Below are 23,258 nucleotides of genomic sequence, written 5' to 3'. Positions count from 1 at the left end.
CCGTACTAAATTGATTACACAAATTCTTCTTAAAAGTTTGTTGCTGTTTAATTCATCTAAAAATGTGAATTTTTTATGCAAAAATTTGAGGTAAAAACATGTAAATATAACAATTTTAGAACTTCCAAATAATTTTACCCAAAAATTTGATGGACATGGTTTTCCAAGCAAATTATGAGATTAAAAGATTATCTAATATCAGCAATCAACTGAAATAAAAAGTCTAAGATTAACAGAAACAAAACCATCCATGCTAGTCTGTTACTAATAAAAGAAACATCATGCTGTCTTGTAGACTAGGTCTTACCAGTATTATGTGTAGATTGTAGACCTATACCTTCCAGTATTATTACCAAAAGTCTACCAACAGCCTTGATTTTCATTGAAGCTATTTATTCAGAATTTAATATCATTAAATTGGACAAGGTAAAATTTTTTGCGGCTTTTGAACATAGGTACTCATAAATAGGATTAAGAGAGGATTTCTTTCCAATGTATGAGCAACGATGCTGCTTGTATATTCTTGGATCCTGTTTACTTCAAATCGAAAACTCATCAAACAAATTGACCAGATAGTAATGTCATGCTAATGCTAAGGTGAGAAAACCTCTTTTGAATCCCTATAATATCAAAAGTTCAAAATTCAAAGATACAAAGTATATTCATGAATAAGGAGAAATGTCATAGAAATTAAAAATCTTAGTACAAGATGATTTGAAATCAAGATTTTGCTCGATTGGCAACTATATCTGAAATTCAATTTCAAAATCAATTTCAACCAAAAGGTTGTCAAAAGCAAAATATCTTAACTCTGTCATTAAGGATAAGAATTTTTAGATATTACACCAATGTCATATCAACACAATAAAAAGTCAACCTACTTGAATGAGCTCTTTCTATTTTTTTCTGTACAGTTTTTTTATGTTGATTAACAGCCCTTTCTAAATGTTTACTCCATAGATCTCTGAAACGGGCAAAATATTTATCTTCTAAATGATTGCCAAACCAATAAAATTTAACTTATGTGTATCAAATCAATATCATGAATAAATACATAAAACTTTACTCAAAGTGGATTTGTATCATCTCTAAGTAAGGGCAGAATGGAGGAGGGGAAATGTTCAGAAAAAGCAATCAAATATCATATCAGCATTTCTACAAATCTGTTCAGGGATGATTAATAAAAGGAAGCTTTTAGGATCTAAAATAGATTCATAAAGGACACATGGGACCAAAAATCTAATGATATCAAAATGTATTTATTTATAACCGATAGCTTTTCAGACTGAAAGAATAAGAGTACCTCCATTGAGGACCACTGATGAATATTTTGTAAGTCTTTTCTTTAGTTCAATGTACAATGCACATTACTCCATTATCACCTATTTAGTACCAGTAGACTCATTTAATAGTATATTACTAATTTTTGCTAATCAATATTGTCTAGTGAAATCTAATACACTTAAGAAACTTGAAGAAAGTGAATCTAAATACCTTTCAGTTTCTGTTAATGCTCTAAAATTAAAGATTCTATCTGTATGACAGACTTGAAAATGACAAGAATCTGAATCTTCTTCTGTTGGTTTCCGTAATGTTATATCAGTTAATAACATGGGCTGAAAGATAGTAAAAATATACAGTATATAGTCAGTATAACAAGACTCTCTTAGACTATCAGTATCAATATGAAGCTGATTTTCCAAATCACATGACAGTGCCATAATATATAGACAAATGAGACAGATAAATTATAAATTATAGATATAAATACAATATCCGCTTAAAATATAGCTGATTTGATGTCTAAGTCTACATTAAAGTCAGAGCTAGGAGCTTCTGTAAGCAAACAGAGATTTTGCCTCATAGAAATAAGACCCAAGTTACAGCTGTGCATGAGAAATATAAATAAAATTTGATTTAACAACAAGAGTAAGAAGACAGTAAATTATCATTTCAATAGAATGAATTGAATCGAATGACACTTCAAATCATATTGCAACCTGGACCACCTGATTTGTTGAAATCTATAAAATGTTTTAAAAAGTGGAAAACTTACTGTTTTATAGATTTTAAAATGTAAAGTACTCTTGGGACTAAATAACATATGAGAAGATATATTGTTGCCTAATGATTTAGATGGTTGAGTTAATAGTAGAAAATCATTAAATAAAAATCCCATCAACTCTTTATTACTCTTCACCTAGAAAAGATAGGGTTTCTCAATGAATAACAATATGTTTGAATATTGAAGTAAGCTCTCTATATAGACCAGCATTGTACTTGTAGGTTAGATGTTTGCTGGCTTGGATTGGAAAATAGCCTGTTTGTAACTGTGCTGTACATAGAGATCTCTCAACAGTTGAAATAAAATAAGAGCAATTGTCCCGCTTTGCACAATGTATTAGCCATACACTATTAGGATATTTATCAGCCCAGCTTTGAATTTACATATGACTTTCTTTCCATGAAAGCCCTATAAACTTAAAGGGACAGATGCACCATATTTTTTACCAATCATATCGTAGTCAAGAATATTTTTTAGCTAAACCAATCTCTAATAGTGTTCACACTTCACCGTTAAAAATTGAGCCCTCAAATCCATGTGCGTCCAGAATTATCAGCTTTTGAAAGTTAAAAATATGAGTTGTCTTTTCTGGAGACACTACCATATAAGCTTAGATATTTTTGAATGAATTATGCAGTTTTTGTACATTTTTGGCACTGATTATTTACATTATTATATTCAAGACTCAAATCAACCCCCCAAAATAACAACGGTAAATATTGTGTACAGCCATAATTACAGTAACTGCACGTCCTTACCTTATACAGCAGACTAGAATGTAGTAGTTTTCTAGGACCAACACTATTAGTAACAGAATTAAAAGTAATTTTTTCAGGTATATTATCACAATGTACATGTTTTTGTATCCATTCTAGTTGGTCTGAGTTATCCTTCTCTCGAACACCTTCATTAACCTGACTACACAGTTCTTCAGCTCTAGATAAAGCATCCACTAGATTTTGGTAATCAGCATGATCTTCTGGTGTATATTTCAATATCTTAAACAAGCAAGAAACAGTATTATGTATTGAACATCAATTACCTTTTAATGGATTTAAGTGATTTTCTTATGTGAAAATACTTAAACCTCCTAATACAACGCTTTTTCTCTTCCTTTACTTCCTATAAATTTAATTTGGAAAGGATAAATTTGGCTAAAATTATGCTTAAAATGTAGTGCTTGATTTGTTCCTTTATCCTTATGCTGAAAGAGTAGCAATTTTGACCGTTATGATAAAAGAAGTCTTGCTTATTCTCACTCATGAGGACACACGTAATTCATTAGAACAGACTGAAACCCAAGCAAAATTTACACTACCTGTTTTATCATTAAAGGATATTTAGTAATACGTTGCATTGGTTTTAACAGAAAACTACTTAATGGCATGTTTTTAGTTCTTGGATCTTGTAGACATTGCTAAAATAAAAAAAAGTTGAAGAAATTATCTTAGTGTCTGCAATTTGAAAATGAAATGGAGTGTGCATTTTTCCTGAACACTGAAGCCAACGTGTCTACTTCTTGTTACATTTCCGTTACTAAAATATCTTAGCCCAGCATATATAATGGATGTTGGACTCATAAAAAAATCCCCATAGTAATAGAGTATGGTCAAAGCACATCAAAGTTAGGAAAATACTTACTCTGTGGGCTTCATTAAAAGCAGGAAAATTATCAAATTTATGTTGTAATAAAGCAGCTGCTGTCAATTGACAACTACAGAATCTAACATAAGGTGTCATATGTGGTAACTGAAATCATAAAGGAACAATTTCTTAAATTCAGTGTCAATTCATTTCTCTGATATATTATTGAATAAATCTATAACATTTTCTGACAAATAACAAATAGATTATCTAAATATATGATTTATAGAAATTAATGATGGGTCACAGCCAGTTTTAATAACCACTCTTTACAGACAAGATTACAAGAGAGTTAGCATATAGAAATTCCACTTCAAGTTAGATGGCATATTGCACATGACAATTCACTCAATTTTGTGTCCAATTCACAGTCTATATATTCATCATTCTAAGAGTTTAAAGATACTTACATTTTCACATAGGATATCACCAATCATATGAATAGCTTTTCCTTTACCACTCATTTTCTTTCTTACTCTCAAAGCTCTGGAAAATCAAATTTATGAATTATATTTATAGAAGGCATATAACCAATAACATTATAGATTGAGAATACTGAAACAAATTTCACATATAACATTTCTTTAATAAAGAAATACTTACTAAATAAGTTTCAAAGATAAGATATATAAATTTTTACTAAGTAATATCATAAAGGAATATTTACTAATATTTTTAATAAAGAAATACTTACTACATAAGTTTCAAAGATAAGTTATATAAATTTTTACTAAGTAATATCATAAAAGAATATTTACTTGATATTTCTAATAAAATATAAAAAAGTTTTATAAAGGAATACTTACTTGATAAGTTTGGTACTGCTGATGATCAGATCTTGTAGGTTAACAAATAATTGTTGAGATTCTTCTTCTGTGATGACATTAGCAGCTACTAATGGTTTCTGAAATACCTGGAAATAGAAAGCAGTGTCAAATTCATATTTCCTACTCTAAAAGGAAGAAGCACCAAATCTCATACACTTGAAAATGAGATGGATTTTATATCCTACGCTTCTGTTCCAATTGGGAATGAAAACGTGTAAGTTATGATAAAAATTTTGCCAAAGCTACCCTTTTAAGTCAATTTTAGTGGTGTGGTCTGACCTAAACCCTTCTAGGCTAGGAAATGGAGTGAAGCATTTTCTACAAATTGTAAAGACCCAAATGAAATATTTTACATGTAAACCTGATAAAGAAAATTCAGACAGACATTGCCAGAAATAAAACATTACAGAGACAGCAGCCTTTTTTTACATATAGCCTACGAGTGTTATTCTTACCTCTCTGACAAAAGATATATCATCAATATAAGTCTGTTCTGTGTTGATTAATTCTTGTATATAATTTTGACGATTTTTCTCTGTTGGTGACAGATTTCGAATCAATGAGTTAGAGTCTCGATTTTCTCTTGAAACTAAAAAAAAATTAAGTTACCAATAGGTTACTACCCATGAAAATTCCCAGTTTTGACATTTGAAGCTGAATTCACAACCGTGTGTGTAAAAACTTGAGGAGTCCACTACAATACAACCTTTATTCTCGATTATGCCCCACTTTGGACAAAATTTTAATTAAAGGAATTGTCTTGCTTTTATTACTTGTAGTGATGAAGACTCAAAATTGGTTTATTTACTCAAGAATCCAATACTGATGGTTTGCTTATAATATTCTCAATTTTGTTTCAAGCTGTTTGCATTTTCACTCTCAACAAGAGTGACAATAATACTATTCTCAACCTCTTTCTTGTTGGTTGAAACAACATTCTTCTGCTTTATGCAAACCCAGGTTGGATTCATATGTCTTCTAAAATAATTGGAATCTAATATTTGGAATTTGTGGTATTCTGTAATACTCTACAAATTTATCTATGAATATATCCACAAACCGAATCTAATATCAGTTTGCAATTCCATTAAAAAATTAAAGACATAAAAATAAATCTGGCAAGGAAAAAAACTTTGAGAACTTTCATATATGCTGATATGAGGAATCAGAGTGAATTGAATTCAGTTTAGTTGAATGCTGTTCTAAAAATAATGGAATCTTATTCACTGGATCATCTTCAGGAAGGCAATAAACTATCATTTCTGGTTTTGTACATGTTCCTTTAGCAACAGTAGGATGATAATGATGAGAGAAATGAAGAGGCTTAAACTGATTTAAGAGATTAAAACACACATAGATTATGTCTAATTTATTATCAACATTGTAGTGTATGATTCTAATCAATTCTGTCTATTATAACTATTCATACTTCAGTATACATTCTAATATCATTATCAAGTGAGCTAATAACACCATCCAGTAAATCATGCTATTTTAGTGTATCATAATAACTTTCATGTCAATATTCATATCACACAATCATTGTCATCCAGAAATGTTCTAATTCCTGATGGTTTTTTTTATATCAGTCATAAATAAAACAATATACCCATTAAAACACTTGTACCTCCCACTCTAATGACCAAATTGTGAAATGATAACAAACCATTTTGTGCTCCAGAAGTTCAAATTATGATCATTCTTTTAACAAAGTTTTCAAAGGTAAAAGTTTGGTAGTCAATATGTTTGAAACATCTTTATTAGAGACCAATGTCTAGACTAGTCAAATAGTGCTGGACCTCAAATATTTTTGCAGATGATTTCTGATGTTCAGACAATCAAAATTAAAATCAAAATAACATTAATTGCTCTGTTCCAAGCATAAGGAGAAATAACAATTAAGACCAATTCTAAAATGAATCCCAAAAATCAAAAATGATAAAATTTTCATGACCAAAGCAAGAAAATATATTTGAAAACAAAAACAGCAGAACCAAGATCAATATTGTTTAAGGAGTATCAGCTTTATAAATCAGGAGATTAAATAGGTGGATTTGAGCCTATGGCACAATACAGTCTTTCACTATGATAATTTACCTGTTATTGAGTGCCACCCAACTGTCTAACACACCTATTTGAATGAAATTATCTATGACGATAGACATCAATGATGGTTTATTCGTTTAATTAATTTTTATCCATTAATAGCTATTATACTGATAGGCTATATCATAAAACTTATAAATAATTACCGGTATATATAAAATGTTATATAATTTACATATTGAATAGTCTACTACCTAATTCCACTATTTTACAATCTTTCATATTAAGGCTAAAAGCTTGCATACTATTTCAAACTATCACAAAATACAACACCTAATCACAATTTCTATCTATGCTATGAGCTTATTACTGTTTAGTTGAGCACTATCTCAATGCCCTTGTATATGTAATCTCAGGAAAATGGTTAAAAAGATGATTAACACACAATGATTATGTTATGTATGTTAAGTGCTGTGACCACCTATTTTTCTATGTTTACTCAATAACTATTCTAAGGTCCTTAGGTGTCTTTAAATTGGTGTCACAATACTTAGTGCATCAGTTTTCTAGAGATATTGCTTAAAATACACTTTTAATCTACACAAAGTGATTACATTATTCTCAATTGGGTTGTGGTCCAGATGTATCTATCACCTATGGATTTATGTCTCTTTTGCTTTTATCTATAAATTTTTGATTTATTCATATGAAGCTTAACTGTGTATAAAAGTTGCAAATGCAAATGCTGGACTGGACACAGTGGACATGTACTTGACAATGAAAAACAGTGGAAATATATGCGACCATATAATTGTCATAGTGAAATTTACTTGGCACATTGACAATGTTTTCTACAATATACTTGCCACAGTGAGAATGTACTCGACTCTTTTTACACAAGAGATGTAATATTGATACAAAAAAAAAAACAGTGCTGATCTTAAACTATTAGGAAAATGTGGTCAATAATGAATCCTTACTAATGATGTAAAGCAATTCAGCACAATCATTAACATAAAGGCTAGTTTGAATTGAAAACCTAGTGTTTGAGCAGTCTTACAAGCAGTTTTTACTAGCAGTTATTGATGAAATACAAGACAAAAATTAGGACTTGTGGCAACTATCAACAACAAGCAGTATAGATGCACCCTTAATAATTGAAATTATCAGTAAAACAAAGTTACATTTTCATGTTGAGTATTTTTATGTTAAAAAGGAGTATAGTATATTATGTAAACCATTCCAACTAAAATATTTGGCACCAATGTGTTAGAGTCATAATATCACTTTTATCTAATTTGACAGTGTTCAGCATATATATTTGTCAATATCAATGTCATTTATTATGAAATCTAAAGACTTGTATGTAAATTACCTCAAAATGAGAAGAACCTGTAACATTACAGAATAAGATTTATATTACCTCTGTTTGTTGTTAGTCTTATTTAGTTTTTAATTAATTTCTTATTCAAAGTTCAATTACATGTATGTATTTCTGGGCACTAATTGTCATATTTTCCTTCTTCTTATTTTGTAAGTCGTCATATATCATATATGTCGTATATGTTTTACATCAGCTGCACGAACTTAACTTTTACCACTAGAAGCTGGTTCGCAAGCTATAGCATTACATTGTTCATCTTAATCCAACTTTTAGGTCATTCTTAATACAATATTATCTGTACAGACATGTTAAAATTATGGCAAAATCAATTTATGTACAATTATAAAATCAAGATATGATATATGAGTAACTAATAATTATGATATAAATGAGATAAAATTTAATAACAGAATATACCAAACTTAATAAGTATAACAAGTTGCATATAATGGGATAACAAAAAAATTAGATTATAACTAAATATGATTATTGTTTGTTTTTGCTATATGCAACGTGAGTATTTTTCATTTCATAAGACAAACCAGTAGAACTTGTTTTGACACAAAATATTAATTTTGGTCATTTAGGCAAGGGCTAATGAAAATGTAGAAGCTCTCACTTACTTACTGATTTGATATTAATATGATTAAGTGTGAAAAATATACCCTTAATTAATACGGAATTCAGCCCATCACATAAATGGCAACATCATTTAAGCATATATGCATGTGAGGATGTGAGGATAGAAACTTGTGGGCACGTATTTAAAGAATTGAATGAACTTATTTCAAAGCCTAATAAGTAGTAAACGTTTCTTATGAAAATGCCTTTTGTTAACATAATATCATCCACATTTTGCTTCACTACAGAGATGTTTAATTCACTGAATTGTAGCACAGAAATGGAAACCTGTTTTAAGTTAACTATAATAATATACCTACTACCAACAGGTATTTGGCAATATGCGAGTGAAAACCATAGCGACCTAGCAACAATATAAAACAATGACCAGCCACCAAAAAATACTTGACCACAACAAAATGAGGAAAGAAAGAATGAAAGGAAATAAAAGCTAGTAAAATGAAAATGGCACGCCTGGTCTATGACTCACTACCACACACTGGTTGAGATAATTCAAAATGGTCTCCTTGTCTTCACTAGCATATTACCAAATATCAAATCAAACTCACCATATTTGCATACCTTAAGATGTTCAAATCATATAACATGAATATCAGTTATTACTAAATAAATATGAGCTCAGAGAACATTGCAAAATATCATGGTGCAGTTCTATGTGAACTTCTAATACAAAAATTCAACATCTAATTTAAGTGAGAATCTAATATGACTAATCTCATACAAAATGACTTAAGTTTCAAAGTCAGCTACAATGAAAAAAAAAAAAAAAACAGAAAGAAATCCAGAAAACTGTAAATTGAAAGAAACATTATTTCACAAAACAAATGATTTGAAATTTTTTGAAGTGGTATGCAAATATGGTTAGAAAAAAGCAATAATAAAATTTTTGAAGCATGCAAATTGTTTTGGGTAATTGTAGGAAGAATTGAAGGAGAGCTGTAGATTTGTTGATGTGTTTTTCTATGTGGTGGTAATGAGTTACAGACATTGCATCAGGCCCGTCATAGATTAACTAGCACTATCCTGAAGAGAGAAAATAAAATACCACAGTATATTACCAATATCTATATTACATACCGTCTAGACTATTATCTGAATTTTGGATAATGAACTACGTCCTACTTTCTGCACCTGTTTGGACTAAGGAGGACAGCCAGTGTGCAATGAGTGAAATTTTGTCAGGACAGCCAGTTCTTTTTTGATTTATTTCACATGCACAGGTCCTCGGTTGATTATAGATAAACAGTGTACAGATTTTTGCTAAGACAATAGCGCTAATTAGATACTGTTTTATTTCCAGCTGTTAAGGGAACTAAATGCTCCTTTAGATCACATAGGGCTATCCAAATCTGACAAAGGAACTAGGAAAGATTAGTAGAACACGACTGGCAACTGATCTTGTATTCAGATATATGTATCACTGATAAAAAGTTCTCACATATGGTCAAACTGCAACATTTTCCAATTTTCTAAACTTGCACAATCCATGACTGGACACAGAGAAAAAATCGTAAGATCTGAACAATGGAGAATTCAAAATCCTTAATACAGTTTTGAAACAGACTTTCAAACCACCTTCCCAAGTGTTTTTAAAGAAGTAAAGAATACTTACAAGAGTTGTCAGTGTATGGTACAACATAATTAGAAGGGAACATTCCCACTTGTCCATCTTCCAATTCACCTTGCCACCAATCATTATTATCTTTGTTCAATACAGTCATCACAGAATCTTTTTGGAATGTCAGTTCATCATCATTTTGAGAAGTATAAGCATACAGTGCCTTCACTTTCTCTACTGAAAATATCACATACAGAATTATATAGATTAATTTTAAGGCATTCTATGGTCTCAGAACTGGATTCTCAGCAAAAGTTTGGAAAATATTCGATTGAAATTTCTCAGCAGTAATGTACCGTATTAAGTATCCTCTAGCAACCTAAGGTTATTATGAGACTATCAATACTGATAACTGATATAAGAATAACCAAATGAATATTAGGAAAAAGATCGATTTACTGAAGTAGGTATGTTGGAATAATTCCATTGACAATCCATATACTTTTTAACAATAGAAGTGTTAGACCTACCTGCAGTATTAGCTGATACAGTAGTAGTAGTAGCAGTAGTAGCAGGTTGAGAAGATTGTGATGATGTAGATACAGGAGTTGCTGATCTACTATTCTGTTGAGACTACAACATAAATCATGTATCAGATGAATGATAGGAGTTTTTACATCTTACTTTTCTAATACCATGTGGGCAAATGAAGATGGGCTCTAGGTGGCAAGCACGGCATCCTACGGTTGAAATATTGTGGCTTTACCCAAAAACTGAGGTGCTTACTGATAGATCTTTAAGTAAATAAGAATACCTACCACATTCAAGGTAGCTGATAAACCTGTATCAGGTGTAGATCTAGCACTTGATGGTCCCAATAATTTCACATAATTAGCTGGAAACCAACCAATCTTTTTCTTTTGACCTCTTGCCTGAAATTAATATCATTGCACATTGTAGATATAATAAGTATTAATGGTAACTTTAGCTTTTAAACAAGGTTTAAAATAATAATCTTGAGGAGATGTCAGTTATGCAAATTTTCAAGACAAACTCATTAAAAAGATCTGCTTTTCAAATATAAAAATATTATATTTCAATATATTCAAAAGTCAAAACACCTTTAAACAAAGAAATGTTACTTTTTTCACTCAAACAAGGATTGTTAAGAAAAGCCACGTTTGACAGTTAATGTTCCAAACTAACCTGTAATTCTCCCTCCCACCAACCACGAGGAGATTTTTGTCGAACCTGTATTAAATTACCAGTTTCTAATGTTAGTTGACCAGCACCAGTAGCTGTATATGGAGCTATTACCATAGCTATTTCTGGAACAAAATAAATACTAACAGTGTAAGATGATTTAAATTTCAATTACAATACTACCTGTCATGTGAAATAGATATAGTTATTCTTAATCATAAATTGTGCTATGTTCTATTCTTTGCCTTTCTCAAGAAATAGTAAACTGGAAAATAAAAGAAACCAACTAACCTGGTTTCTTGGATGTCTTTTGACCAGGCTGAAATATATAGATATTCTTAATAATTCAATACATAAAATACAAATAATATAACATTCAACTTCAAAATACACTATCGAACATCATTTGTTTTATTTTTCAAGTTATAATTTATAGATGATAAGTTATCTTTTATGATACTAGTTTCTATAAACTCTATGTGAACATATATTATTGAAAATGACATATTGATGTTTGAAGAGAAAATATTACATCATTTAAACAAACAACATCTACTATGGTACATAATACATGCAGATCTAGAGTATAAGCAACAACACAACTTTAATTCATAATTAAAACAATATGACTGCAGAGATTACATCTCTTTGAACTAAGCATAAACAGAGCCAGTTAATAAATAGAAAAGCAAGCATAACTAAAGACTAAAGCATGGAATGAATTCATGAAATAAGAGTTAACCTCTTATCTAATCAAGCTGTACTGTTTCTCAGCAGAAGATAAGCTTGCTCAAAATGATGAAAGCTTGTTATAGAAACCTCTGATAGAATAATATAATTAGTTAATCAATGAATTCATTCCATGCTTTCACTAAAGAAAAAAGACCACACCTCTGAAGTATTAGTAGGAGAACTAGTAACTATAGTTGTTGGAATAGAAGATGGTGGCCCACCCATTAAACCAGCAACTTCTGCTGAGAAAGCTCCTGAGTCTGTAGTATCAGCACCTGTTGTGGTCTTCCGTGACAAGACATCAACAGTTAAAGCAGAGTTGTTAGTATTTAATGATGTTGTATTGGTCATGTCAGGAATATTTTCAAACAATGATGGAGTTACTGGTTTTGAAACATCAGGAACATTTTTTAAAGAACTGTTATTGGGTACATTTTCATAAAGTTTTGTGGTTGTTCCAAAATTAAACATAGCATCTGTTCCTGATGAACTTGCACCTTGATTTGTTTCCCCAAAGCCACAAGCAGTACTGGCTGGATCTGAATGAAAAGGATCTTCACCAACTGCTGCGGTGGAAGTTGTTGTTGTAAAAGTAGACTTTGAGAAGGCGCCAAATGGATCAAAATCAAAAGGATCTTGCCCTTTCTTTTGCTCTTGAGTTGTAGATGTCACTGTAGTTGAAGATGAAAAGGTCAAAGCCTGACCATTTGTAGTTGATTTAAACAAATCAGCTGGACTCTTGCTTGAACTCAAAGTAGGAAGAGCATTTTGTTCTAAATATTGGGGCTCTGTATTCAGACCAGCAAAAGCATCTCCAAATGAAGCAAAAGCATTAATTTCTGTAGACTTGGTTGTCTGAACAGAGGTTTGATTGTCCTTGAACAAATCATTATTATTATTCAGAAAAGGATCTTCAGGAAAGGCTGGAGTTGAACTATCTGTTAACCTTAAACTGGCATAAGGATCAGCTGACTGAGACACATTTTCAGGTACATTGGATAATGGACTTTCAGATACTCTCAAACTTTCATAAGGGTCTGTTGATTGTGGCCTAGAAGATGGATTAGATCCTAGACCAGCTGCTGCATTTCTCAAACTTTCATAGGGATCTGCAGATTGAGATTTGGTTCCAGTCTGATTTGTTGATATAGCTAATCCAGATAGATCACCAGTTTGAGGATTTGATGATGTCTCTGATTGTGGTTGAAGTTCTGGCATTCTAAAGCAATCATATGGTTCTGTTGACTCTGGTCTCGAACTTGGCGCTGAGCCTGATTTAGGTGTTAAATGTATAGTTGGTGACTCAAAATGTTGATAAGGGCCAGTAGATTGTGGTCTTGCTGTTGGTAAAATTTCTGATTTGATTCTAGCTATAGGATCGAGAATGTTGGCTGACTGAGGTCTTTGAGGCAGATTTGAAGACTTAGGTGGCACTGAAGACTTTCCAAAATCAAAATTAAAATCGGAAAGTAGGTCGTCCATTGATTTTGTGGGTTGCATTGTCTCTGATATAGTACTCCCAAAAACATCTAGAGTATCTGCTTTGTCATTTGTAATAGAGCTATTACCCTTTATGTCCCCTACACCACCACCAATCTACACCACATACAGTAAAAGAAAGATAATAGTATTAGCTCATAACAAGAAGCCATGCTTAACAGATTGCCATGCAAGAATAGTCAAACTAAATACTAGCTTATCTAACCTAATCTTCAAATATTGCCAAAATGTGGTACAGTATCAAACTTCATACACATATTAATACAAAAAATTTCTTATTTGATTTGAAAATACCCTGTTTGATTCAATCGATCAAAAGATAAATACTTCCCTAAATATATGATTTAGCACAAAACTAGTATGTAGTCTGCCATTACACATATTCTAATAAAGTTTCTACAGATTTTAGCTACGAAAGACACATTGAAATATAAAGTTACAAAATGACATGCTAAACAGAGTTCACAGATTACAGTACCTGTATTTCGACTTTCTTAACATAATTAGCAGGGAACACTCCTGTTTTATCATTGAGAGAACCTGTCCACCAATCACCTTCAGCTTCTGTGACTAGAATCATTTCACCCTCGTTAAAATTCAAATCAGTAGGTTCTGCTGATACATACCCATACATTGCTACATAATATTCTGAAAATAAAATTAAACAATGACTATTATTATTTGACCCTTATATGAGAAATTTAGCCAAAAAGACATATTGAAAAAAAAATTATATTTTTTTCTTAAAAATTCTTACCTTAAACTTTGACATTTAGAAATGACATTTAGAAATAGTAAATTGAGCAGCATATGCTGCATATAATTCCACAAGAAAAAGAGACATATATGAATTAATCACTAATAATAAACGAAGTCTTACCACCATCTTTTTTATCAGAAGGTGCTGGAGAACTAGTATTACTACCATGAGTTTCTTGTGTTATTATATTACTAACTGCTGGTGGACTCATAACACTAGAACAACAGTACATACCGTAAGACAATAATTTTACCATCACTTTCAAATTTAGGTTTGGAATACGAGTAAACTATGCAGCTTCACAGAAAACAGGGAAAAGTAAATGATTTGTGTTTTAAAGAGACAAGGTGATCAAAAAGAAGGATCATGCCCTGCTTTGTAAGACACGCATGCCACATCAATCATTAAAAATATTTGGGAAATGACTAAGATGAGCATCTTAAAGTTCTTTTAGTTACAAATTTAATCATTCTTAATAATTCACCTTTCTTTAGCTCCAACACTGACTAGTTTAACATAAGCTTTAGGAAACCAACCAGTCTGGAACAAAATAAAATTCATTTCATTATCTTGTGCATCTCCAAAAACATTTAGAGCAAAACACAGACATTTTTGTAGTAAAAATTGATTTTCTCAGATTCCCACCTTCATCAATCTACCAAGACAATCATGACTGCTTTTTCTTTACAGGTCCAAGCAAACATTTGTACAAAATTTAATTCCAAATGAAATTGAAACAGTTTTCTTTTCTGTACCTGATTAAGTGATAATGAAGATGGCCAATATTCAACTGAGCTACCGCAACCTCCTTAAATTTCATTTGACTTTGGACTGACAGGGAACTTAAAATTCTTCACCTTACCTTGCCATTTAATTCTCCCAGCCACCACATATCTTGTTGTTCTTTAACAATAATGGTATCATCTTTATTAAAAGTTAGATGATTATCTTGTCTAGCTTTCCATGGGTATGTTGCTTTAGCTGTTAACCCATCTGGTGCTATCTGGCCCTACAAAAGAATTATTTTTGACATCAACATTCAGTTATCCATACAATGATGAGCAACTATACATATGTCCACTCCTTCGTATTCAGTCATCTTTCAGCTTTATTAAACAAGAAATAGACAAGTGTACAATATACCAACCTGTCCTGGTGTAGGTGAAACAGCTGTAAATGAAGAATCTAAGGATGTTGGTAATCCTAAACCAGGATTATTGCCATCATTGGGTACACTTGTTGTAACAGCAATACTTTCAAACTCATTTCTAAATGAAAAACATAATTAGTTATTCTTAAAGGGAATTTTAAAAAAAATAATATCTTTTAATTGTAGTGGAGCTCAAATTCAAAATGTTTTTGGAAACAAAAACTTTATTCTTATAAACTGAAAATGACCTTGTGGAGAATCTCATTTACCAGCAGAGCTATTTGTGTGCAGCATATTTGTGAGGTACTCCCTCATATCATCCTTTAAAACTATTCTCAAAGCTTATTCTTACCCAAAACCTTCGGAGGCAGCTGATGCAACATCATCTTTCTCCACATATGCTTTAGGAAACCAGCCTGTTTTACCATCCTTCTCCCCTTTAAACCATTCCTCCATACCAGGAACTACAGCACCTTGATCATCAGGTACCTAGTCAATAACAAATATTACTATCAATTGTCTCACAGAGGATTGTATAAGGGACTGAAAGTCTTAAAAAAGTCAAACTACTTCATTTTAAGTCATACACAGGAAATTAATTGATACCAGCAGAAGACTGATTCATAAATGAATCTTTAATTAACTATGGATATCCTAGAACATAATATAATATAATATAATAAGTGAAACTCAATTATAAATTCCAACTTACCATAACTAGATCATTAGCATACAGATTTAACTCATCATCACCTCTTGCTTCAAAATCATACAAAGCTCTATATCTAGTTTTGGCTGCAAAAGTTTAATGACAAATTTCAGGAAAGGTAAAAACAAGCTCAATGTTACCTGATTTTAAATATAATGAAAATTATCCCTGTAGTTTGAACCCTATTCACAAATATATCACTGATTTCATGTAATTATAATCAAAATCATGGAATGTGGGTGGATATTTTTGACAAAGTAGAGGGTTATCACTACACATGGCCTGGTGCTGTTAAGGGATGTACCTATATCATAAATGAAAGGGATAGATAGTGCGTTCAGACGACAAAACTAAGTCAGCTTAAGCCAGGTTTTAAGCCACCTCTCAAATAGGTGCAAGTTAAGGCAGCTTAAGTTTGACCAGATCTGAACGCATAATAAGAGTCTACTAAATATTTGCTCTTGCATCTGACAGAGCTCCATTTGAACTCTCTGAAATATCTTTAGAATGAAAATCTGGCATTAAGAACCTGACAATGTTGAATTAGTACAAAATAAAGCTGTCTATAAGGCAAAACATATTTTTTAGCTAAAAAAGAATTTCCAGTACATACCAGTAGTAGAAGTAGTAGTTGGTTGACTAGAAAAGGCATCAGTAGGCCATGCTGAATTACTGGTAGTAGTAGTGGAAGTAGAGAAGGCTGTAGCCCAGTTATCTTGACTATTATTACTAGTAGCTTGAGTTGAATTGAAATCAAACCAATTATCATCTTTAGCAGGTTCTAAAATCAAATAAGCATCCTTCATCAGACGAAAATTAGAAAAATGAGAGAAAGGTGTTTTTGTGCCTTGAAATCGGAATGAAATCTCATATTGATTGCATGCAATTTCAAAGCAAATTTGATGGAAAATCCAAATGATCCACAAAGCAATCTTTCAAGGCTATTTCCAAACTCGCATTGCAAATAAATATATAGGCATATGTTCTTACCTGATTTAGGAAAGACAATTTCTTCTCTGAAAAATTATAATGATAAACAATAATTATACAAGTTCACTTCAATTGCAAAGATCACAGCTGAAAAATCTTTTGATCTTTATTTTAAGGTTTATGTCTGTGGTTAAATTTAGTTTTTTGTGTTACAGAAAACTGATTGGTCAGTAACAATACTGTAACAATATAAGAAAAAAAGAAACAACAATATTTTACAAGGATAATAACTTAGGATCCTTTCTACCATCTGGTCCTTGACCATATCTCTTGGCATTGATATTTTCCAGATTATATCATGGTATAGCATGTTTACGCTTTTGTTATAGTTCATTTTTCTGACAGCAAGCTCAGATAAATGACAGTCTGTCTGCTGAATTTTGAGTGTGTCAACCTCAATCTTATTAATTCAATGAGGCTAAAAATCAAACAATGTTCAAACACACACAACTTACTTCTTTTGTTTAGCTTGAGCTTCCACCTCTCTCTTTAATCTCTCTTGTCTTTCTTTTTCTTGTTGTTCCATAATTTCCTGATCTCTCTTCAACTGAGCATCTTGTTGTAGTTTTAGTTTCTGTTGATTTTGTAAAGTGGGGATTTCTTTTTGTAACTTGTGGATCAAATCATTTGATTTCTGAGAGGAAAAATAAATTATTGTAAGATAGTTGATTTGTTTCATATTTATATGAAAATAGTTCTCTTCTGGTACAAAATCATTTTTAAAGACTTATCCTTTTTCTTACCAAAAATTACATTTTTCAATAAAGTAGTTATAAGTGTATAATTCTACAGCTAAAAAATATATCTATGAAAGAACATTTAACTTATTAAGTCTTAATTGTATCCTTGTGAGTGATATTTAGTTAGGTTTCACACTTCTGACAAACTTTGATTGCAAACATATGAGTATAGGTGGGTGGACTGAATACAAAATTTGATATGGATTGTTGATCAAAAAATAAATTTTTTCGATGCAAGACATTATATCTAATGCAGGAGAGTTCTACCAGCCTACCTTTAAATCTATATTAAATTGATCTATTTCTGTTAATCTAGTTTCAGTATCTTTTTCTATCTGTTCTAATTCTTTCTTTAATTTTAATACATTAGTTTTCTTCTGTTCTACACTGTGCATTACTGTCCGATGGGTATCAGCTAAAACAGACAATGTCAATTTATAATGGTCAATTTGAGCTCAGAGATCTTACTTTTTAATTATACAGATGCGCTATTTGCAGATATACGATAAATCCTTGAAGATAAAATTTTTAATGCAGTCGAGACTAGTGAAAGGTTAAGTCAAACATATAGCAGATTCTTGAGCATAAGAAAACTTACACAATGGTGTTGTCTGTATACTTTGAACTTGCATCTGTAACTGATCTTTATTTTGAGAGAGGCCACCTAATCTTTGAGAGAGAGTTTGTAATTCATTCTGTAATCGTTCCATCTCAGCCATCTTTGTGTCTCTAGTTGATCTCATACTTTCTATACTAGATGTTAATTCTGTTACACCATTCCTTACTTGATTCACTTTCATCACAATCTCAGCTTTCTTACCATCCTATAAAATAAATATTATTATTTTCCAAACTTGTCTGCAATGTTTTGAAATCAGGTAAAAACACTTAATCAATTCGCAATGCAACATAATATGCTACATATAAAAACTAGCTACAGGGGAGCAAGAAGGGCAAAAATGGATTGACCCCTTGTAAAAATTCTGAAAATTGTCCAATTTCATAGCTGCAACTTAACAATACTCCATTGTCTCTCTGGATATATTACTTGTGCCTCCAAACAATCATGTCTGGCTACGAGCCGAAATCAAAGCACAGTCTTTTTAATTAAAAGTTAACGAATTTTGATGCAGGTCTTCACTATATCCTGTTGCACATTAAAGCAACAATGCCAGAATATTACTGGTCTATAATTCAACTTACCAAAGCTTCCAACTGACATTTCAAATTACTATCTTCAGATTTCAAATTTTCTAGAATTTCATGTTCTCTTTGCTTTTCAGCCAATAATTGTTCTTTTCTTTGTCTTTCCCATTCCATTTGTCTTTGACGTTCTAATTCCCTTCTAGCAGCCTGTATTCAAATCATTAACATACACAATATACAATACAGAATAGCATGCAAAGCCAAAGACAGTAGATTACTTCTAAATGCACCCCCATTGGTAGAACGAAAAAGCATAAGGCTGAATTTAAACTTTTATAACATAAAAATTTTAATTAAAATTGGTTGAAGAGCTATACAGCATTTTGATGTAGCCAAGACTTAGTTCATAAATTTACTATTCAAATATTGACCTCTCAACAAGAGAACAAAACCATAATTTACCTCTCTCTGTTCCATCATTTTACGTCTCTGTTCTTCTCTTTCTTGTTCTATTTGTCTATGCTTCTCCATTTGTCTTTCTAATTCTCTTTGTCTTTTCTCTTCTTGTTCTCGTCTAATAAAACAATTCAATAATTCATTACTGCTTTATAAAACTTACTAAAATACATGTTTCTAATTACAATTTTCTATATGATTGAAAAATAATCTTATGTACTTTTAAACAAAAAATGTATGCACTATAATGTGCCTGAATTCAAATATCAGGAGCTGATTTTTAACTTTGTTATAAACAAAATACCATTGTTATATGTGTGCGTATGAAAGTACCTGATTCTTTCTCGTTTTTCCTGCTCTTTTCTCTCTTTTTCCTGTCTTTCTGCTTCTTCTCGTTTCATCTGTTCTTGTAACATTTGACGTCTTTTTTCTAATTCAGCTTGACCTCTATCAAAATTATCTTTCCTTCTATCTTCAAACGTAACTAAATAATAAGAAATAATAATAAGAGGTGTAATTATACAAATAAAGTCATATATCAATTATAATTCAAAGTGGTGGTCATTACAACATATATTCTATGAAGTAAACAATTTTAGTTTGTGACTGTAGCTTCTGGTCAATAAGAATTTACATTATATCATGTCCTGTTTTTGTTTTTTGGAACTGAAGGTCTCTCTTACGAGCTATGTAGATTCTAAAAGGTACCAAATGAAGCTCTAAATGCTTTCTAACCAGCTCCATCCATGGAAAACCAATTGCTTATGATCTATTTCAAGCTATTCTAAGATGGATCTTGTAACTATTCTGTGCTTTTGATTCATTACAATGTTCATGCTATCAATAAAAATTCCTACCTGGCATTTTTGATTCATCGTCTTCCTTCATGTCACCATTAGGTTGAACAGGCATGGGTGGTTGTTGAGCAGGCATACCAAATCCTCCCAACAGATCACCAAAAGCATCTTTCTGAGGAGGAGGACCACCAGGAGCACCAACAGACGCTGGAGGAGGAAAACCACCTGGTGCTGCACCAATTTTCATACCTTGTGGTATTAACTCTGGGGGTAATTTAGGTGGTAATGGTCGACCTAACCTTGCTACATCAGCCAGATGTAATGCTATACAGAACTCATCACAAGTTAATTTTCCATCATTATCAACATCTGATAAGGTCCTGAAATAACAAGAAACAAAGCAAAAATTTAAATTCTGGCCACTTCAGTATGTCAAGAGGCTGCATCAAACTATCCACATAGCAACTGAAGTTCCATATTATCCATGAAAATACAATGCTTCTTTCCAATTTTAGTGATATTAAAAACTTTTAAGAAGTTTTAATTACATATTCAAATGTTAAAAGTAAATTAGTAGCTGGATTATTACTAATGAAAAACTCACCATAGTTGAGCTAATACTGGTTGTGGTAAACCGGTCTGTACTAGAATTGCTCTAGCTTCAACACCTACAAAATTTTAAGCATACAAGTAATAAGATATGTCATTACAGTTAAATCATACTGAATAAATATACCAACAAGGCATATGTTGTGTGAATTTCAAAACTTTCCACCATACTCAATGTCATTATTAAAAGAAACTGTCGAAAATCATGTGATAAAATCCCTTTATTATAGCAGGCGACTCTCAAATCAATAATGCTATGTCCAGAGCACAAAAAGCATGATTTGCTGAAATTTTTCTCAGTTTAGGTTACAATTTCACATGTTTAACATCATTTTAGCAATATTATCATTGCTCTGAATGGACGTATTAACGCATTTTTTTTGCCATCACCAGTACCATATATATATATATATATCACATGACTCAGATATCAATTTCTAGCTCAATATCTAAATACTGATCATTTCAATACATACCAGTTAAAAATCCCCGTTTATTTCTATCATTAGTATTAAATAACTGTGTATATTTTAATTTAGATGGATGAGGTATTGCCCAACTACCACCAGCTGCTTGTGGTACACTGAAAAGTAGTGAAATAAAATATTACAATCTTTAGATCCAGATGTTTAGATGTTCTCATCCATGATCTGACATGATTGTTAGAAAACAAAATCTAAAAATCTAAACATACCCAGCAGCAGGAGCCATTCCAACACCAGCCATTCCTGGAGCTATAAAAGACGATTACAAAAAATATAGTGATCATTCACTCTAAATTGTTCTCATGATGTTCTGGAACTCATTTTCAAAATATATAATAAATAATATGCATTTCATAAAAGTTTTCAAAACAGCTACAGCTTACATATTGAATTACATTGATCAGACTAATTATTAATTATCACCCTTGGATTACTCAAATACACACATTGTCATTTTTTGAATTCTGTATAATACTTTTCAAAAATAATAATGTCCATGTAGAATCATGAAGAATTTATAGAAAATTTACCTCTAAATGCAGCTTGTTGTGGCATACCAGGAGCTACTCCATTAGCCATTAAAGGCATTCCCATAGCTCCAGTTGTTGAAGTGCCTGTTTGTAAAGAAGCACTAGGTAAACCCATACTCATTGGTACCATTCCTACAAATGTCATAATTTTCTTGTTACATATTTGTGCCATCATTTTGCAAGTCAAATTGTTTTCAATTGTCATACATGCCAAATCTATTTTCATTGCTGCATTTAACTTTAATGAAAGTCAGCCAACAAAAAGAAAGCATGATCTTTTCAAATAATATACACATTCTTACCTCTACCCATACCAAATCCACCAACTGGTTGTGCCCCCATACCCATGCCCATTGGTTGAACACCAAACGATCCAATGACTGGTGATGGATCAGCTTTTAAACTTGCTGGAATATTTCTTGGTAGCTCATATCCCTGTAATTTCTTCTTAATCAGATGCATGGCTATTGAGAATTCCTTTTTATCCATTTTCCCATCTCCATTCATATCTGCTAGAGTCCTGTATAGAAAATTATATTAATAGGTATCCAGGTTTAAACGGCAGATATTAATCACATATATTTCTAATCAAGATTTTGAATTTACAAGGATATATTGAATTTCAATTGTGAAGACAGACAAATTGCATCTTTATAATTAAGACATAAAAAAGAGAGATGGTTTTTTGAGGACATAATTCTTTTTCTGAAGACAAATCTGCACATGCCATAATGATTTCGGGTAATTCTAAAAGTTACATACCATATCTGTCCTAAAACTTGATTGGGCAGCCCAGATTGCAAGAAAAATCCTCTAGCTTGTTCACCTGTCGAAAATATAAATTATATTAGTTTTATATGTGAAAGTAAACCATTAAGTGTTTAAGTGTTTCTGAATTCCAAAAACTACATAGGTGTCTAAGATATTTCTGATTTAGTATTTTTTCTAATCCAAAATGTTGTTTTCTTGTTTTTAAGGTGGCTACCTCCACACATATGAAAATTTAGAATTCTACATTAATGTACAAATACCTGATTAAGGCAATACTTGACAGTTCCAATTAACTATTGAAAGAATTTGAGCATTTTCTGTTTCCTCATCTTTACAATATTTCCAGAAATGATTCAGTGTCATCTGTCGTTTCTCATTTCCCATAAAGGTAATGGGACAACATACCTGTAACAAACCCATTTACAGGCTTAAGTTGAAAGAACTGAGAGTCATGTTTAGCTCTATCTTCACCACTAATTCTCCATGGATCATCTCGACCTACAACAACAAAATA

General features: G+C 31.5%; 1 protein-coding gene across 1 annotated transcript in view; it reads right to left on the bottom strand.

Moving 5' to 3' along the window:
* LOTGIDRAFT_106084 (hypothetical protein) overlaps positions 1 to 23,234 on the bottom strand; it is a gene marked incomplete at both ends in the record, with an annotated part of 25,857 nt that extends 2,623 nt beyond the window's left edge. Inside the window, 35 exons of the mRNA XM_009062024.1 lie at positions 882 to 964; positions 1,495 to 1,616; positions 2,057 to 2,200; positions 2,824 to 3,063; positions 3,384 to 3,482; positions 3,707 to 3,814; positions 4,120 to 4,195; positions 4,516 to 4,622; positions 4,992 to 5,125; positions 10,221 to 10,400; positions 10,981 to 11,098; positions 11,373 to 11,511; positions 11,657 to 11,688; positions 14,080 to 14,272; positions 14,472 to 14,556; positions 14,865 to 14,901; positions 15,224 to 15,370; positions 15,509 to 15,629; positions 15,864 to 16,000; positions 16,224 to 16,306; positions 16,834 to 16,949; positions 17,666 to 17,907; positions 18,226 to 18,365; positions 18,549 to 18,774; positions 19,154 to 19,303; positions 19,559 to 19,670; positions 19,886 to 20,036; positions 20,410 to 20,517; positions 20,587 to 20,729; positions 20,954 to 21,017; positions 21,435 to 21,530; positions 21,974 to 22,105; positions 22,288 to 22,493; positions 22,736 to 22,799; positions 23,150 to 23,234. Of these exons, the coding sequence (XP_009060272.1) occupies positions 882 to 964; positions 1,495 to 1,616; positions 2,057 to 2,200; positions 2,824 to 3,063; positions 3,384 to 3,482; positions 3,707 to 3,814; positions 4,120 to 4,195; positions 4,516 to 4,622; positions 4,992 to 5,125; positions 10,221 to 10,400; positions 10,981 to 11,098; positions 11,373 to 11,511; positions 11,657 to 11,688; positions 14,080 to 14,272; positions 14,472 to 14,556; positions 14,865 to 14,901; positions 15,224 to 15,370; positions 15,509 to 15,629; positions 15,864 to 16,000; positions 16,224 to 16,306; positions 16,834 to 16,949; positions 17,666 to 17,907; positions 18,226 to 18,365; positions 18,549 to 18,774; positions 19,154 to 19,303; positions 19,559 to 19,670; positions 19,886 to 20,036; positions 20,410 to 20,517; positions 20,587 to 20,729; positions 20,954 to 21,017; positions 21,435 to 21,530; positions 21,974 to 22,105; positions 22,288 to 22,493; positions 22,736 to 22,799; positions 23,150 to 23,234 (4,420 nt within the window). The remainder of the gene's footprint in view (positions 1 to 881; positions 965 to 1,494; positions 1,617 to 2,056; positions 2,201 to 2,823; positions 3,064 to 3,383; positions 3,483 to 3,706; positions 3,815 to 4,119; positions 4,196 to 4,515; positions 4,623 to 4,991; positions 5,126 to 10,220; positions 10,401 to 10,980; positions 11,099 to 11,372; positions 11,512 to 11,656; positions 11,689 to 14,079; positions 14,273 to 14,471; positions 14,557 to 14,864; positions 14,902 to 15,223; positions 15,371 to 15,508; positions 15,630 to 15,863; positions 16,001 to 16,223; positions 16,307 to 16,833; positions 16,950 to 17,665; positions 17,908 to 18,225; positions 18,366 to 18,548; positions 18,775 to 19,153; positions 19,304 to 19,558; positions 19,671 to 19,885; positions 20,037 to 20,409; positions 20,518 to 20,586; positions 20,730 to 20,953; positions 21,018 to 21,434; positions 21,531 to 21,973; positions 22,106 to 22,287; positions 22,494 to 22,735; positions 22,800 to 23,149) is intronic.
* Between the last annotated feature and the right edge of the window lie 24 nt (positions 23,235 to 23,258).

This window comes from Lottia gigantea (assembly GCF_000327385.1).
Source record: "Lottia gigantea unplaced genomic scaffold LOTGIsca_5, whole genome shotgun sequence".
Classification (NCBI taxonomy): Eukaryota; Metazoa; Mollusca; class Gastropoda; family Lottiidae; genus Lottia; species Lottia gigantea.
Note: the sequence above shows the minus strand (reverse complement) of the source record. Positions and strands in the feature narration are given on the sequence as shown.